The sequence below is a fragment of the Diabrotica undecimpunctata genome, chromosome 9, assembly GCF_040954645.1.
Source record: "Diabrotica undecimpunctata isolate CICGRU chromosome 9, icDiaUnde3, whole genome shotgun sequence".
NCBI classification, from domain to species: domain Eukaryota; kingdom Metazoa; phylum Arthropoda; class Insecta; order Coleoptera; family Chrysomelidae; genus Diabrotica; species Diabrotica undecimpunctata.
In genome coordinates, this window is record NC_092811.1 from 36,613,493 (window position 1) to 36,632,733 (window position 19,241).

The 19,241-nt window shown below is 33.6% G+C and overlaps 1 protein-coding gene across 5 annotated transcripts in view; it reads right to left on the minus strand.

The window, feature by feature from the left end:
* The window catches only part of LOC140449845 (PRL-1 phosphatase-like), a 57,960-nt gene that overhangs the window by 9,658 nt on the left and 29,061 nt on the right, over positions 1–19,241 (minus strand). For all 5 annotated transcript variants that reach the window (XM_072543207.1, XM_072543209.1, XM_072543212.1 and 2 more), the window contains one exon: positions 1,739–2,052. In XM_072543207.1, coding sequence (XP_072399308.1) covers positions 1,739–2,052 — 314 coding nt within the window. The remainder of the gene's footprint in view (positions 1–1,738; positions 2,053–19,241) is intronic.

Genomic DNA, 19,241 nt, shown 5'->3' on the forward strand with positions numbered 1-19,241 from the left:
ATTGGTCCTGCGACTCTTTTGATATCGTCGCTCCAGCGCATTTGAGGTCTTCCTCTTGGTCTCTTCGCATCGTACGGTCGCCAGTTTCCGACTTCTTTGTTCCATCTACCATCTTCGAGACGTTCGTTGTGTCCAGCCCATTTCCATTTTAATTTAGCTGCTTGTTTCGCGGCGTCCTTTATTTTTGTTCTGTTCCGGATTGCTTCGTTCGTTTGCCGATCTATTAGTGAGATACCAAGCATCTGTCGTTCCATGGCTCGCTGAGTTTTTCGAATCTTGTCCATGTTCTTTTTTGTGAATGTCCAGGTTTGAGCTCCGTAAGTGAGAACGGGAAGGATACAAAAATCGAACACTTTTGTTCGAAGGTTTTGGGGTATCTTTTTGTCTTTCAGTATGTATGAGAGTTTTCCAAATGCGGCCCATCCCATTCTTACTCGTCTGCTTATTTCGGTAGTTTGGTTTTCTTTGTTTACCTTGATATTCTGACCCAGATATATGTATTCTTCTACATGTTCCACTTTTGTTCCTTGGATGGTTATCGTCGGTTGATCATCTTTATTCGACATTAGCTTAGTTTTACTCAGATTCATTTTCAGTCCTTTTTTTATGGATTCCGTATGAAGCTCATCGATCATCGTCTTCAGTTCTTTCGAGCTGTCGGCTATTAGTACTACGTCATCTGCATATCTTAGATGGTTTAGATACTTTCCGTTTATCGATAGTCCCTTCGTTTCTAATTTAGTGATTTAAAGATGTCTTCAAGTGCGGCAGTAAATAGTTTTGGAGATATGGTGTCTCCCTGTCTTACTCCTCGGTTGATTTTTATTGGCCTCGTTTTCATTCCCTTATCCATCGTGACTACCATTTCAGCGTGTTGATAAACATTATAAACAATCAAATTGTAGGGCTATATTTTTTTAAGAAAAACTTAACTGCTTCTCGTTATCTAGAATTTCTTCAGGATTATTTGTTGCCACAGCTGAATCAGCTATTTCCAAATAGAAATGATTTGTGGTACCAACATGATGCGGCTCCCCCACACTACGGCGTTGAGGTACGAAATTACCGTAATAACGTTTTCCCAGGTAGGTGGATAGGTATAAGGGGATCCATCGAATGACCACCGAGCTCTCCAGATGTAAATCCGTTAGACTTTTTTTGTGGGAATATTTAAAGAGCAGTGTGTATCAAAATGGACAGAATAATGTAGAAGAATTGAAAAAGCGCATCAGAACGGAAATGGCACAAATAACACCTGAAGTCATTTAAAACGTTAGGAAAGAATTTATTGCCCATCTTACACATTGTATTACTGCTGAAGGTTGTCAATTTGAACATTTGTTGTAATTTAATTGTATTTAAGTAAACATTTATTGTAAGTTAATTATATTAATAAACCAACAGTTTTGGTTAACCCTGTAGAAATAAATATTTAAATGATTATATCGTTGGAAAGGCAATAAGGAGACCTTTCGAATGAGCTGTCGCGTGACCTCGGTTTGTATTTAAAAAAATCGTCGATTACGTCATTGCGCCACACTGATGACGTAATGTCCAACACATAATATATCAGTTGATGGTCATTCAATAATTAAAATTGACGTGTTTTAAGATTTTTTTTTAAAGTCGTCTGTTTCTGAAATAAAGTTATTCCATACATTTGCATCATACTGTATATGATTCTAATACACTTTTAAGCACATATTGTAAATAGTAAGTATATTTATGACTAACTCACCTCCAACACAATGAACTGCTATACATGACTCCGGATTAATACAAAACTGTCTTTTGCAAACATGGAAAAATTCCTGAACTATGGAATCAGAAGGGCAGGTTCCGTCTGGAATGGTTAAATTAACAACTTGTATGCCAGCTCCTTTCAAAGCTTCAGTGTCGTATGTCGGCTCACACACCCTAATGACGATCTTAACATTGTTTTTCTTGAGCTCCTTGATGAATGCTTCCAAGTTATTGTTGGATGGATTTTTGGTTATTAAAAATTTGAATCCTTTGAAGTTAATTAGAGCGAATTCCGTCATGGCGGACATCCTGAAAAAGAACGGGAATGATTTATATCTAATATGTATTTGAGAAATAAGTGTATGGAGACTTGTAATCGAAACTGCAAGTAATTGTATGTTTTGTCGATAAGTACAACATGTTGCATACGATAATTTCTGAACCAAAATTTTATATGCAACGAAATTCTATTAGCAGATGTTTGTGAGATTTCTATCCAGTACTATACATATCAATAATAATTAATAATATGTTCGATATCAAGATAAAATTCATCAATCAAAATATACCAGTCTTGAGTAGAGATTAAGTGGCAAAAATCTTTAAATAATTGATAAAATAGCATAGTTTATAAACAAATTTTTTTCACTGCCATTTCACTGATAATGTCATAACTCCAAATACAACATTTATGAAATTTGCATTTAATCTGGAGAAAATATCGCTTTGATTTAACGCAATTACACTGTTAATAAAACATAGCTTAACGCAGGAACTAAAATGATTTAAATATGTGATTTATATATATATATATATATATATATATATATATATATATATATATATATATATATATATATATATATATATATATATATATATATATATATATATATATATATATATTGATATGAAATACGAATGGTATCCGAAAATGTTTATAAAGAAAAATTAATAGAGAAAAAGAAGAAGACACAAAGATTGGTAAAATCATGTTATAGTTATAGCATATTTAAATAAACGGTTTAATTTTATTGTGTTGTGAAATTATATTTAGTATTGTGAAGAAAAGAGACTTTTCAAATTAGGATAGGTATTTAAGATTAGCTTAAGTAAATAAAATGTTATATTCTTCTTCTTTCAGTGCCTATTCGTTCCGAATATTGGCAATCATTCTGGCTATAATTATTTTATTGACTGATGCTTTAAATAGATTCGTTGTTGTTGTGGAGAACCATTTCCTCAGGTTCTTCAACCATGATATTCTCCTTCTCCCAATTCCTCGCTTTCCGAATACTTTACCCTGTAGGATTACCTTCAGTAATCTGTATTTAGTGCTGTTTCTCATTATATGTCCGAGATATTCCAACTTTCTCCTTTTAATGGTATACACCACCTCTCTTTCTTTGCCCACTCTTCGTAATACGGTCTCGTTGGTTATCTTGTCTGTCCATGATATCCTTAGAATTCGCCTGTATAGCCACATCTCGAAGGCTTCAAGTTTTTTCTCCATTGCTTCAGTTAGTGTCCAGGATTCAACTCCATAATACAATATTGAGAAGATATAACATCGTAGGAGCCTTACTTTTATCTCCAGATTAAGATTGTGGCTTTTAAAGAGTTTGGCCATGTTATTGAATGCACTCCTAGCCTTCTCTGGAATTGGAAAGTGTTGGCGTTTGGGGAATCGAGTAGAGGATGTTGATTGGTCAACAGAAAATTATGGTAGGGATTGAGAGACGAGAATGATTTTTGAAGCAGAAAAAGGGATCACCTGCTGTTGAACGAGAAGTGAGGAAGGATCAAGTGTGTGTTTTTTTAAACGTTGAAACAAAAGTATATATTTTGTGAAAATAGTAGTGTCAGTAAGTTTTGAAAGCTGATTTGCCAGACGAAAAGGGTGCAGAATTTGTAAGTACCAAGAAATTCTCCAAGTCTAAAACTCTACTAAGCTCGTTAGAGCAGACTAATGTCGTTTATCAGATACCCTGTTCAGAATGAAACTCCTGCTACATTGGCCAGACCAGTCGGTCTCTTCTAGGGCGTATAACTTCACACAAAAGCGACATTAGACTTTCCAAACCCTCTTGTGCCCTTGCACAACACGCCATTTTCACCAAACATCACATTGACTTCACAAATACCAAAATACTGGCGAAACAAAATAACCATCAGAAACGCTCCTTTATTGAAATGTGTGAGATCCTCAAGAACTCGTCGGCAATAAATAAAAGAACCGACATAGACAATTTGAGCCAGGTTTACCACACTCTCATCTTACGAAATAAATAACACCTATTCTTCAGTTAAAATTTGGCTTATTTCCCATTCAAAATAATAACACAATGATCCTCTATTTCCAAGTTTCATTAAAACATAAATTAAAAATAACATATCAAATATTTACGCCATACAAATCCACCCGTCCAACTAATAATGCAATGACCCCTGTAGAAGTTCATAATTGTCTCAAAACTTGGAATTTGGTGACATATGGCCCTTAAAAAATTTTCGGTATTGCATCTATTGCAATAAATCAGATCTTTGTTTGCCTTCAGTGGAGAACCATCTAAATGAAGCCACATGTTCGTTTAAAAATTTTTAAATCTTCGTATCTATGAATATGAACATTATTTTCTGCAGAGTTTGTGTGTTTTCTGTTTTGTTTTTTTTTTTGTTAAGTTAGTTTTAAATAATGAGAAAAGGTTACAGTAGATATAGTAACATCGATAATATACTACATATTGAGTTGTAAGTGATAAACTATAAACATCTGCATTTCTTATAAATTCTATGTCATCTGTTATATTTTAGAGAACTGATGAAGCTTTAGAAATATAAAGCGAAACGTCTTCGATAAACTTATGAAGTAGTTGACTTCTTATTTTATTTGCCAACCTTGACCGATGACCGATTAAACCTCTGAATTCACTAGTTGAATACTTTAGAAATACATATATATATATATATATATATATATATATATATATATATATATATATATATATATATATATATATAAATATATATATATATATATATATATATATATATATATATATTCGGATTAAAATATAAATAATATATTAAATCTCAATAAAATCAATCACCATAAGTCTCTTACATATCAAGATTTGATGAACGATTTACAGCTCCGAATCTACCGTTCCTAATGGAAACAAGGATCCAAATGTACCATCACAATGTGTGTTTCTTATTTACAAATAATTTGATGCATGAGTTGTAACGATGCCAACTTTTATTGGCTAATATTAAAACAAACATGCCTTAGAAAAAGTTGAACTTGGGAAACGGTGAATTGAATTTTTGTAGTTAGCAATGAAGGAAAGGTTTCAAAATAATTTATGACCACTTGCGAGTATTGACACTTGTAAAAATTGGCGAGAGGTTTGCAAAAAGATTATATTTAACCTTTGCAATAGACGTAAGACTATTGCAAGCTAAAAATAATAACTTTATTATTGGTTTCACAGGTACCGCAAGGAAAGTCAACAAAATATTGTAAGGGCTGGTGTATTTCACTTCTTATTACTCACTACTACTATTACTTATATAAACTGAGAGGTAAAGAAAATACTGAGAAGTACCATACATCAAAAGCTAGGAAATAATAAAGAAAAAGTAGGGGGTCGAAACGTAGAACAACTATGGAACAAGTAAAAAGAGCAATAAAAGAAAGCAAACGGCATGGTGGAAGGAAGAAATAAAACAACAAATTAAAAGAAAGAAAATTGCTTGAAAAATATACTTATAAAATAAAACACCAGAAAGCAATGAAGAATATAAAAAATACTGAAGATTAGTAAAAGAATGTGTTACAAAAGCAAAAAGGACAAATGGACAGAATTGGGAAACAAAAAGTAAAGAGAATCAGAAACTGTTCGATGGAGTTTTAAGATCGATAAGAAAAGAAAAAAATCAAGACATAAAAAACATAAAGAATAAAACCGGTGAACTTCTTCCAGAAGAAAATAAAATAATAAACAGATAGAGAGAATAAAAAGAGAATTCCATCATCAGGTTAAAAAGCCTAAAATAAGTATAAACCATTTAATTAAAACAAACGTGATTGAAATGTTGACTAAGGTTAAAAAAGCAAAATGGTTATACTTACAGGTTAACATGCCTGAGCCACCAAAATATTAGGGTACAACCCTTTACAAAAAATTGAAGTTACTAAAAAATGTACAATGTTGTTGTTTAAAAGTGAGTGATGTTTAATACTTTATTAGATTTAACTTCAGGCAACACATAACCATGCCTCACGTGAGTACCAGCGTCCGGAGAATAAACCTCTTCAAACGGACATCAGCTGGTAACTGATTGACAAAATACCTATGAACGGTGTCGAAAACAGAATGTCAATGCACCATGGAACAGTGTTGGTTATACATAATATTATTGCAGCCAAACGATTCAAAAGCTTCAGTGATGTTAAAATGATAACAGAAATCCAAATGTTGGGATTTAAAAATGTTGTTTTTGAATTATGGATATGAAGGATGTAAAATTACCGATGGAGGTAAAGGTCATGTTTAAGAGAATGACTTATGCATTAGGCAGCCCATGTTACTGACCATGTCATTCTCTTAAACATGACCTTTCAAACAACACATCGACACAATTCAAAAACAACATTTTTAAATCCCAACATTTTTGAATTTTGGATATGAAGGATGTAAAATTACCGATGGAGGTAAAGGTCATGTTTAAGAGAATGACTTATGCATTAGGCAGCCCATGTTACTGACCATGTCATTCTCTTAAACATGACCTTTCAAACAACACATCGACACAATTCAAAAACAACATTTTTAAATCCCAACATTTGGATTGCTGTTATCATTTTAAGATCACTGAAGCTTTTGAATCGTTTGGCTGTAGTAATATTATGTATAACCAACACTAGGGTTGTACCCTAATATTTTGGTGGCTCAGGCATGTTAACCTGTATTTTTAACCTGATGATGGAATTATTATTCCGAAAACGTTTGTGTTTTTTGATGTAGCCCTTTTAAGGGTTTTTAAATATACCTACATACAAAGATTTAAACCTCTTTTTGTGATACATGGTATACAGCCAGCTGCAGTAATTTATTTGTTTATAATGTGGATTTTTTAGATAGAAAGAATATTTTCAGGAGATGCTACAAACTCACTGCTATCAAGAAGAGAAAAAACCTGTTGAAACAATGAATCGAAGATACTAATGTATATCCTATAATCATAAATGAGCTGCAAGAAGCTGTTGCAGAAATAAACAACAAAAATGCGCCAGGGTATAACAGAATGACAAGTAAAATGATGACAAATATGAGACAAAATGCAACAGAGTATGATGATAAGAACAGATACCAATTGACAGACAGGCTTAGATAGTCCTCCTCCTCCTTTATCTTTTCTTCTTCGTACGAATGTAGTGGCGTCATGTAATTTGTTTGAACATTTCTGTCCAATTATCTCTCTCCTGTGCGTGTTGTTTTGCTACCGAGAATGAGTAACTAGTCATCTCCTTTATTTGGTCCGACCATCGTACTGGAGATTTTCCTCTGGATCCTTTACCCGCTACGTTACCTTCAACTATCATTCGCTCCATGCCTTTTCTTCTTCTAGTTATATGTCCAAAAAATCTCAGTATATTTTGGTTGATAGTTGTGATTTGTGATGAGTCTAGTTTTTATGTTAAGTTTTGCTAGAATTGAGTTATTTGTGCGATGAGCGGTCCATGGTCTGCGCAACATTCTACGGTAGACCGACATTTTAAATGCCATTGTACGCTTTGAATCGGCTTTTTTTATTGTCCAAGTTTCTGAAGCATAGGTGGCGATAGGAAATATCAATGCTCGAACAAGGCGTAATTTTGTGTTTTTTATGATGTCAGTGTTCTTCTAATTTTTTGTGAGTTTGGCTGTTGTCGATCTGGCCATTGTGATGAGTTGACGGATTTCGTCTTCTCATCCTCCACTTTTAGTAATAACACAGCCTAAGTAATTAAAAAACCTGACTATTTCGTAACCTGCCATATTTCTTATCTCTGCTTGGTTGTTTCTGATTTTATCGATGATCATCACTTTGATTTTCTGCATATTTATTTTCAAACTATATTCCGTACTCACCATGCCTAGCCTATTCATAATTTGTTGCAGTTCTTCTGGTAATGACGGCAATATAACAGTATCATCAGCATAACGTAGGTTTTTGATTTTTCTTCCTCTGATCGTTGCTCCAGCTTGCCATTCCTCAAAAACTTGACACATAATAGGGTCACTACATATATTGAATAGAATAATGGATATTATGCATCCCTGTCAAACTCCAGACTTCAATTTGAAGTTTCTTGAAACCACATTATTAACTCTTACATTAGAATTATTATTTACATATAGTTTTTGTAATAAATAGATTAGATGTTCTGGAGTACCTATTTCTCAAAGTACATGCCACATTTTATCCCATTTTACGGTATCGAAGGCCTTGGAATAGTCATCAAAGAATAAATATGCTTCTATGTTAAACTCTCGAGATTTTTCGTAGAATATGTTCTCTTGTCCTCTACCTGGGACGAATCCGCATAGTTCTTGGGGAATTTAGTCTTTCATTGATGATGGTTAGAAGTACTTTGCTCGCGTATGATATCAATACTACTGTACGGTACTTACTTCAATCTGTCGGTGAACCTTTTTTATATATGGGAATAAACGTGAGTTTACCCCAGTCATTTGGCCACTTTTCGGCATTCCAGATCTCATTGCAAATTCTAAGCATTATTTCTGTCCCTAATTCTCCCATTTCTTTGAGTGTTTCAGCTGTTATTCCATCTCCTTCTGCTTTTCTGAATTTTAGCTTTTTAATTGCAGCCTCAATTTCTGATGTCAATATTTGAGGTTCTTTTTCATAACTTCTTTTCTCTGTTATATTGCCTGGGTAGTTGTTAGAGAATAGTATTTTGCAATATTGTTTCCACACCTCTGCTATACCGTCTGGATTTTTTATGGTATTTCCACTATTATCTTTGATGATCTGTGTCTGCGGTTTGAATTCTCTCGCTAAATACTTGACTTTTGAGAAAAGTTCTCTAGATTCTTCGCGGTCAGCATGTTCCTCTAGTTGTACACATAAGTTTTTAATATATTTATTGTTGTCCCTTCTGCACAAGTGTTTTATAGCTGTATTTATGGTGCATATCTCCATTGCTTTTTGTTTTGAATTTGATGTGCCGTTTCTAAGTTTTCGTCTTTCTTCTAGAAGATTGAGAGTCTCTTCAGTCATCCAATGTTTTTTCCTAGCTGTTTTGTCTTTGGGATTAGTATTGTTGATGGCTTCAGTGATCCATTTGTTTGTGTAGTCCCACGTATTGTAAGGGTCTCCGGTAGTCACTGGTCACTAGTCACAGCTTCTGCTAATGCTTCTCAAATCTTTTCCTGGTCTTTTGGAATCAATTTTTATCTCTTATTTGTGAATGTTTTACTATGTAACTTAATACGAAATTCTGCCTGTAACATTTTGTGGTCGACAAAACCACAGCCTGCAGCTGGTTTTGTCTTGACGTTGATTATTCAGATAGTACCGATTTCTAAAATTGGCGATAGAACGGATCGCAACCACTACAGAGGAATAACACTGCTACTGTCATGAAAATATTCGAAAAAATATTGAACAAAAGAATAACCTAAAAAATTGACAGCACGCTTGAGGACTCACAAAGCGGATTCAAAAAAGCAAGAAGCACCCATGATCTAATATATTTACCATCAAACAATTAATAGAAAAATATTAGCAACAGTAAAAAAAGATGTATCTGGCTTATATATACCTTAAAAAGGCGTTTGATACGGTACTAAGGCAAAAATTATGGAAAATATTACAGAAGAGGGGTATTAGTAGCACAATGATAAAGGTAATTGACTAAAGCTTTGTTGATACTTTAGCAGGTGGCGCTACTAGCAGACATACTAATTTATTGAATTATTTGAATATAATATAATTTGCTATAATATATAATTAGTCAGTGGTTTTACAGTGATTAATTGAAATAAGATTATTGACAGTAACAAAACATTTACGAAAACTATTCAGTAACAATTTCCTTTAACTTATATACGGTTAGGTTTGGGAAACTTAACTACTATACAACATTACACTCTAGAACAGTAATAAGGTTAAAAAAATCTGACAGGCAGATCACATTTAAGATGCCTTTTTAACCTTCGCTGGACGCGACGCCCCATTAGGGTTAGAGCCAATGGTGTGATTTTCTATGCGTTCATCATAATTCTGGGAGAAGTAGAATATTTCTTCTTTGACAGATTTCATTTAAAGATAACGAGCAATAACACTGTTGGTTACTGCACAGAGTTAGGTAAACTAGAAAAAGAGGACAACTCAGCATATTGAAAATATCAAAAACTACGAAAAGACAGACATATTAGCAAAAACACCAAAATTAAATTATATAAAACAGTAATCAGACCTGTAATAACCTACGCGGCAGAGACAATTTGCCTGACTAATAGAAGGAGACCAAGTAGTGGAGATAAAGAGGTCAGAAAAGATATCAACGAAACGAAGAACTGGAGAACAAAAATAGAAAATAAAAAGAAATGGAGCTTAATTATCAATTATTGGTCGAAATCACACAACAACCTATAAAGATATTTTACACTCATAGACAAAAATATCGAATATTTTGGAATTTTCTAATTTGTTTTTTTGAAAGTAAATTCTGATCAATCAAGTCGTTTATTATAAGAAAGAGTTTATTTTAACAATGTTTAATAATAAATTTTAAGTTTTTTTGCGGAGAAAATCCGGTAAACAAGGTAAATAAGGTTTTTTTACTCTAAACTTAAATGCTAACTTAATGTTAAACAACTATTTTTAATTGAAACAAGTGCATGTTCAGTAACGAGTATTCCCCCTCTAGCTCTTATTACTGCTTGCATCCCTCTCGGTATGCTTGCAAGTAAATTTTGAACATACCCTTGAGAAAGTGCATCCCATTCATCCTGTGCAGCAAGCCGAAGCTGCTGTATCGTATTTGGAACGGGATATCTTTGTCGTATGCGGCGTTTTAGCTGATTCCACATGAGTTCTATTGAATTTAAATCTCGACTAAATGGTGGCTAATCCAATCTTCGAATTTGGATCTCAGCAAGATAATTACTTACTATGGCAGCGGCATGTTGTCGAGCATTATCGTTCATTAAAATGAATTTGTTATATCCAATGTAACCAACATAGGGCAAAACATGATCTTGCAGGATATTTTGAACGTAAGTGTCACCAGTCATCTGTCTAATGACCTCCACAAGTGCAGTGCGTCCCTCCCAACTAATACCTCCGCAAAGCGGCAAGATTGCAGGTGGCGAATCGTTCTCCAACTCTTCTGTAGACGTGGTTTCGGCCATCTGGCTTATATAATAGGATTTTGGTCTCATCAGTGAAAACATTTTTCCAGTTGTTGATATTTTAATGAATATGTCTTCTTGAAAATTCTAAACGACGAGCTTTATGATTTTAGGGAAGACGTGGAACTTTTGCAGAGCATCTAGGCTTTAAGTTTGCTTCTTTTTTTCTTCGTCTAACTGTTTTTGAACTTACATTAACTTTCTGACATTTAGTAGCTCATTTCTGAGGTGCATCGATGTCAATGAGCGATTTCTTGTAGAATTAAGAACCAAAAAATGGTCATCAATTGCGATTGTGAACCTTGGACGTCCTTGACTAGGCCTTCGTACTAAATTGCCTGTCTCATGGTACCTTTTTAAAATATTCGAAACTGTAAATTGACTTTTCCTGAGACGCCGTGCGATATACTTTTTGTGTAGATCCTTCCTCGTACAAAATTACAATTTTTGCTGCTTGGGCTTCATCGCAGTTTTGAATTATTGGCATATTTGTTTTAAAGTTACTTGAATCAAAACAATATTTAATTAAACTTAATAGATTAAACTAAAAATAACCGAATTACTATGGTTTTTACTTTACGTGAAGAAGGTTTTTTATGATAAAAAGCACGAATGACACTAAACACTGAATAAACGTCAAAATATTTCATACCAATTGAGTAAAATCAGTAATCTAAAATTATTTTAAAATAATAGTGACTACAAAAAAAGAACGGAAAAATTCCAAAATATTCGATATTTTTGTCCATGAGTTTATGTTAAGCTGGTCAATATAATGTTTGAACCTGTAATGTGGTTCTTTCTTAAACATTTCTATATCAAAAATATTGTAGAAAATAGTACTTCTTCTTAGTCGTTAACCTGATGCAGGTATCGTGATATCATGAAGCTATTAGCTAAATTTCCCAATGTTCCTCCACGTTTTTCTATCTTCTGCCATTCTAGCACATTCTGACAATGGAGCGCCAATGGTAGCAACAATATGGTCCGTGTATCGTGTGGGAGATCTACCTCTATTTCTTTTGCCTTCTACTTTTCCCTGGATGGTAAGTTTTTCAAGACCATTTCTTCGAAGCACATGTCCAAAATAGCTTATAATTTGTTCTGATATTTGTGTTCTTAGTCTTTTCTTTATGTTTAGCTGGTCCAGTATGGATTCATTTGTTCTTCGGGCCACCCATGGTATTCTCAGCATTCGTCTCCAACAGTACATCTCAAATACATCTATGTTCTTTTTGTCTTTCTCAGTAAGGGTCCAGCATTCCGATGCATAAGTAAAAACTGGAAAAACTAGACTTCTTACTGTCTCATTTTTATATAGGTAGTTATTTCATGGCTTTTCCAAATTTTTGTTAATTTTGCCATAGCGCCTTTTGCGATTACTGACCGCCGCTTTATTTCTTCAGTACAGCCTCCTTTGTTGGTTATTAATGAGCCCAGATACACAAATTTATCTACAACAGCGATATTGTTTATCATGACCAGATGATTTTGATTGTTGTTAGCTCTGTCAATTATTATGATTCTCGTTTTATCTCTGTTTATTTTAAGGCCCATCGTTAAGCTTACGTCTTCTATCCGTTGTAGCAGGTGAATCAATTCAGCTTCAGAACTAGCGAGGATAGTAGTATCATCTGCATATCTCAAGTTGCAAATCTTCTTCCCGCCAATGGTGATGCCACCGTTCCAGTCCTCAGTAGCTTTCCGCATTATCCATTCACCATAGATGTTAAATAGAATTGGGCTTAGTATGCAGCCTTGTCTCACGCCCTTTGTGACCCTGAAACTATCGGTTAGTTCCCGATTTATTCTAACAAATAGCAAATAGTACATAGAACTCTTAATTTATCGTGTTAGAATGGATCAGGGAATTCAAAGCCACTAACAAAATATTTAGATTGTTTCGATATGGATTTTTAATTTCACCAGTCTTCAGGGCGAACCGAGTTACGGATTGCAAATTTATCCCATCGACTTCCCGTTCAATATATTCGTCGTATGCTTATTTTATTATTAGAAATTAAGATGCAAAAACAATTTTGAGAAAGCCTTTTCAATGAACCCACTGACCGATCCAAATAAAATCCGAATATTCCATCTCTACACACATGATTTTTTTCTCCTGGTTTTTGGTGTATTTGTCGATAAAGTATAAATTTAGTTGAAGGTGGGTATTGTTGTTGGTGAGACGAGACATACGCATCTAGTTCGATGCTCACTGCTTATATATTAGAAATAGATACATTTATGATTAGGATGTTTCGTAATATGATGTTGTTGCCAATATGTCTATTGACTAGTTAAATGTCAGTAAACAAATGTTAAAAATACAGAAAAAAGATAAGTTACTATATTATTTTAGATAATAAATTGTTTTTAATGGGATTTTCAAAAATGTTTACATACCTTTTTAAATAGCTCATCATGCATTCGGAAGCAAGATATATTTCTGAATATTTTGCCTATTCGGTATTAGGCATAAACGTAGCAACAGGTCATAAGGGGCTGAGCCCTCCCCAGAATCTCTTCTCGAGCCTACCAATTCCAGCGATTTTTTATATAAGCCGTTAACACGTTCACTGCCGGTGTAAAATTTGAATAGAACCTCGCGTGCCGCTAGCATATTTTTAGTATTTTAACTTCTTTTTGTATAAATAGTTTTTTAATTGAATGGTATCTAGATGATAATTTAAGTATTACTATAAAATTACGTCATCACGCAAGTGGCGTGGTCGGAAATAAAAAATGAATCGCATGATTAAATAATGACCATTATCTAAGTATGTCTCCATTAGTTAAAAAACCACATCTGAGGTATGCTTCTTTCACTATATCGAATTTGTGCTTCAGTATACACAGCTATTTTTAGAGTAAGTCCGTTAGGTTCAGCCAGAACATAAAGTTTTGCCCCGTACTTATGCCCTTTGTTCTTTATATACTGCCTGAACTGCAGTCGGCCTCTCCAAAAAAACACTAATTGATCAATGCATAAATTTTTAGACGGATAATATATTTGAGATATTTTTTGGTTTAAGTAATCGACAATTGCTTTCAATTTATGTAATAGATCTTGAGGAATTGTATCTCCAACACCTGGATTTTTTATAAAATGTAGGCAACGTAAGATTAACAGGAAACAATTTCTTCCCATATAGTTACTAAAGCAAGTAAGATTGAACAATTTGTGTTTCTTCTAGTAATCATTTTTTCAAATAATTTTAATCGTTTCCATATGTAAAAGCAAACCAAAAAATATACGCAATTCCCCTACAGTAATTATTGGTTTTCACTCCGTTATTCTAGATTTCTCATTTCCAACAGAACTTAAAACAATTCTTCTGCATACTTATTTGTTTCATAAACGACAAGTTAAAAAAATGTGTCATCTGCCAAAATATTAAAATAATCTATCGGATTATTGCCTAAAGGTTAAACTAATAATCCACAAATTTCCGTAAAAACGGTATTTTGTTTGATAAAAGGTGGATCGTCCCATATATAATTATTTTGGTTAGTAAATATCGGTACCTGTACCACAGCAGCTATATCAGTATCTTCATGGTTAGAATGTTATGATTTACAATCCGAAACCGTCAAATTTATTAAATCTTCATCGTCGGTGTACTCACTTTCACTCGATTCAAAATCATTAAAGCTGTCATTATCAGATTCTTTCAGTATTTGTTGTAATTGTTCATCCATTAAAGGCTTTTTTATTTCGAATTATGTTTGTCTTTTTTTAACGCCCGAAAGTCCAAGCTTATAACGTCGTCTACACTCTCGATCGAAGTTCTTCGGACGAAGTGTTAAAGTGAAGTTAATCAAGGCGAAGTAACTCTCTACATACTCGTGAAGTCGAGTAATGTAGTGTGACATTTCGTATTCGAACTTCGGGACCTTTGACTCGGACGCGAAAAACCGACACAGAACGGAAGTAGAACGAGACGAAGCGAAGTCGCATGAAGTACCTGTCTACACTCTCGTACTCTCTGAACTTCGGTCAACTTCGCGAGTAGTATAGTGGCCGCTTATTGCCAGAAGCCATAATCAACTACTTTTAATTACTTACAAAACAAAATCCTGACTTTCGAACCGATATGAAATTTGATATACAATAAACCTTCCCGCAGTACCGATAAAGTCTGATAGCTATAAAGCAAGTGCCAACTACTTATTACTTATTACTTATAAAAACATCGTTGTCCCGAAAACCTGTATACCACGCACCTATGGCGTGGTCGGCACGGGAGTACCTACGTACAGAACTGAGCACACCACAGTGACGTGGCCGCCAATGAATGAGTTAAGGAATATTCAGTCATACATCATACGGCGCTTTGCCATTATTATGATAAGCGTAGTATTCACAATGGTTTGAACAGCATAAGCACAGCGCAATGGACTTGTCGGTAAAACCTATTCTTTTTATTTTAAAAAAGTCTGCTGTGATCACCACTGCTTAGAGGACCAAATTCGCAATGCTAAGGACAAAGATACAATTAAAATGAAAGTAATTCTGGCTAGTCTATTGTCTTCTTCTTGTGGCGTTAAATTTTTTTATGTACTTTTATTAATAAAGTACTTTCTTTGATATTTCCAAAGAAAAATAATCTAATCATGGATGCCTTTCCGTTCATATTACAGGCTTGTTAACAATAGGAAGATGACATGTAAAATTTCGAGTGATGGAAATCTATTAAAAATTTTGCTGAACAACATTTTATTTTTATTTTATTTTATTTTACAATAAATTTGAGCAGGGGTCGCAAAACCCATATGCCCATGTGAATACAATGTTATATAGTGTGCAATTAAATGGTTATATTAAACATAGGTAATAGCAAGTGTTTAGTACAAATTAAATGTTCAACTATCGCGCACTAATACCGAACACCAAACAGTTCCGCAATATTACAGAACTGGACGAATGTACAGTTTATACAGATGAACTGAGCTCATAAATGACACTTTCGCAAACGTTGTATTTAGTAGATATAATTTACTGTTAGCTTTTTTAGAAATATGCAAAATATTAAACTGCATTAGGCTTACGGCCATCGTCTAACCTGTTAAACTGTTTGTTCGGGCTGTTAGGCCGTTGTCTTCTGAGATTAGTTCTCGACGTTTCGCCAACACTAGGGGTTGGCATCTTCTGGAGATGTTACTGCTTCGCTTGTAACCTGAAACTGACCTGAAGTTGTGCCTTCAAAAATGTTAAAATTGAGAAGCTACCAATTACGTACATTTGGCAAAGCCGTGTCTGGGTGCCAAAATAAGTTGTTCTGGATTGGTACAAGAACAGCTTTGTCACACAAGTTAAAAATGAGCTAGGAAGAAAGAAACTGCCAGTGAAAGCCCTCCTCATGTTAGACAATGCTCCAGGACATCCTGATAAAAACTAATTAAAAATCTAAACTACTTATGGGTATATTGAGGTAATGTACTAACCGAAAAATACTACTGCATTGATTCAGTCCTTGGATCAAAATGTTATTAAAACTCTCAAAGCACACTACAAGAAACAACTCCTTGTGGATGTTGTAACTCAACCTTTTGTTGACATCACCTTAATTTTGAAAAATTTTAACATCAAAGATACGATTATCAATGCTGCGTTTGCCTGGCAGCAAGTCAAGCCTACTACACTGCTTAAATCGTGAAAGAATATTCTGCCCAACATCCCACTTCTTCCAATAAAAGTTAACAATGAATCCAATGACCAACCTGTGCAAGTTGTACTAGATGCTGCCCTTCAAATTTACAACGATATGACTAATTCAACAGATTCAAGAGAAGCTTTACAAGAGTGGATTTTATATGACAATTTCAATGCCGACTTAACAGATGAAGAAATAATTTAAGAAATGACAGAATCTGATGAACACGTGACCCAGGAAGCACAGGATGAAAAATCTTTCACCGTCAACTGTGATGATGCTATATTGGCTGCAAACACTTTGATGCGTTGTTGCGAGAGAGCATGACTTTGAAAAAATTTTGATGTTAAAGGAGTTACAAGAACAAGCAATGACAGACTGTCTAAACAAGAAAAAGCAAAAGACAATCAAAGATTTCTTCAAAGTGTGAGCACAGTACATATGTATGTATTTACATACGTCCATAATTAATCTACCTTAGTTGCGGCATTTATAAAAATAGGAAGACTAAGATGGGCAGGACATCTGGCAAGATCACAGCAGAACAACCCTCCTAGAAGAATCCTTATGTCACAACCTGTGGGAAGTAGAAATAGGGGTAGACCAAAACTCAGATGGAGGGATGGTGTAGATGAGGATGGTAGACAAATAGGCGTAGCAAACTGGCAACAGTTGGCAATGGATAGAACTGACTGGCGTAATAGACTTGGGAAGGTCGAGGCTCTTTTATAGGGCTGTAGCCTCAATGATGATGATGATGAGTTGCGGCATTTAGTTATTGGTACGTATAATGTTTATTATAAGTTATTATTTATATACTGTATGTATATTAAATTTATTAGCTTCCATATTTCTTTTAATAAACATGTTTTAGTTAGCCGAAATGTGTGTTTCATTTGCATATTAATCGGGGTAGCATTTTACTCATACAATTTAAAAATATTGTAGGCTACTGCTAGCAAAACAATGCCAAATATATAATCACTTTCGGTAATCCGGACACTTTTGATAATCCGACACTCCTTTGGTCCCATACCTGTCGGATTATCAAGGGACAACTATATATATATATATATATATATATATATATATATATATATATATATATATATATATATATATATAGATATATATATATATATATATATAGATATATATATATATATAGATATATATATATATATATATATATATATAGATATATATATATATATATATATATATATATATATATATATATATATAGATATATATATATATATATATATATATATATAGATATATATATATATATAGATATATATATATATATATATATGTATATATATATATATATATATATATATATATATATATATATATATATATATATACATATCGCACCTTTATTTCTATAGGGCCGCAACTCAAAATTTGGCGCTTTTGAGTTAAAAGATCAACGGTTTTGTGTTCAGTGTTACCTACCGATACATCTACAAACCGTGTTTTTATCGCACTTCTACGCATAGAAATCACTATATGCGTCTTCATGCACTAAACGAAGATTTGTAAGAGTTGATTTCTATATAGACAGGTTTCTTATTGCGCCTAAGCTCGATGCGAGTGCTTGCCATCTTTAGCGAAAGTGGCTTTTTTTGTGTAAACAATAATTATTACTTAGTGTAAGTATAATTTCAAAGTCAATACGGACGCAATTCGATTAATGGCTGTATAGAAATAAAAAGTGGTAATGTTTCACTTTAAAGTAAAATGTGGCAGTATATTATAGACGTAATATTATGTACACGATTTTTATGTACACTTTAACATGTGACCGTATAGAATAAAAATATTAAATAATAAAGAAGTCTCATTTTGGTTCGCGAAGAATTAGTTCTATATAAAATTAAATTTTACATATTTTTTTATTGTAAATAGAATTGAGTCTGTATCGAAATAAATATAAAGCTGTTATAGATGTGGCAGTGGTAAATTTCTAATAATAAATAATATTTTAGTTTATTATGGAGAGAGAAGTAAACCAACCACCAACAAAATACAAAAGAGAGGGTGAAAGAGGTTGAAGAATATTAGATTCGGTGAATAATGCAGTAAAATTAGCCAGTAACACATTCAGTCCAGATGTTCTTTCTGTTTCGCCTGTAGAACAACAGGTTGATTTAAGTATAGTACGTAACACTAATTGGTAAGACAGGTAATTTGATACTAATTTTTGATTACAGGGTACTGACACAGGAGAAGATACTAAACGAAATCCAGTTTATGCAATATCGCCAATTAATTCAGATGAAAGTGACGTAGATCTATGACTCCGGCCCAACTTATGATATAAAAAATGACACTGTCAAAAGAAAACAACCTCACATTACCTAAATCAGGAACATCTCGGCGATTAACAAACCAATCCATTCTT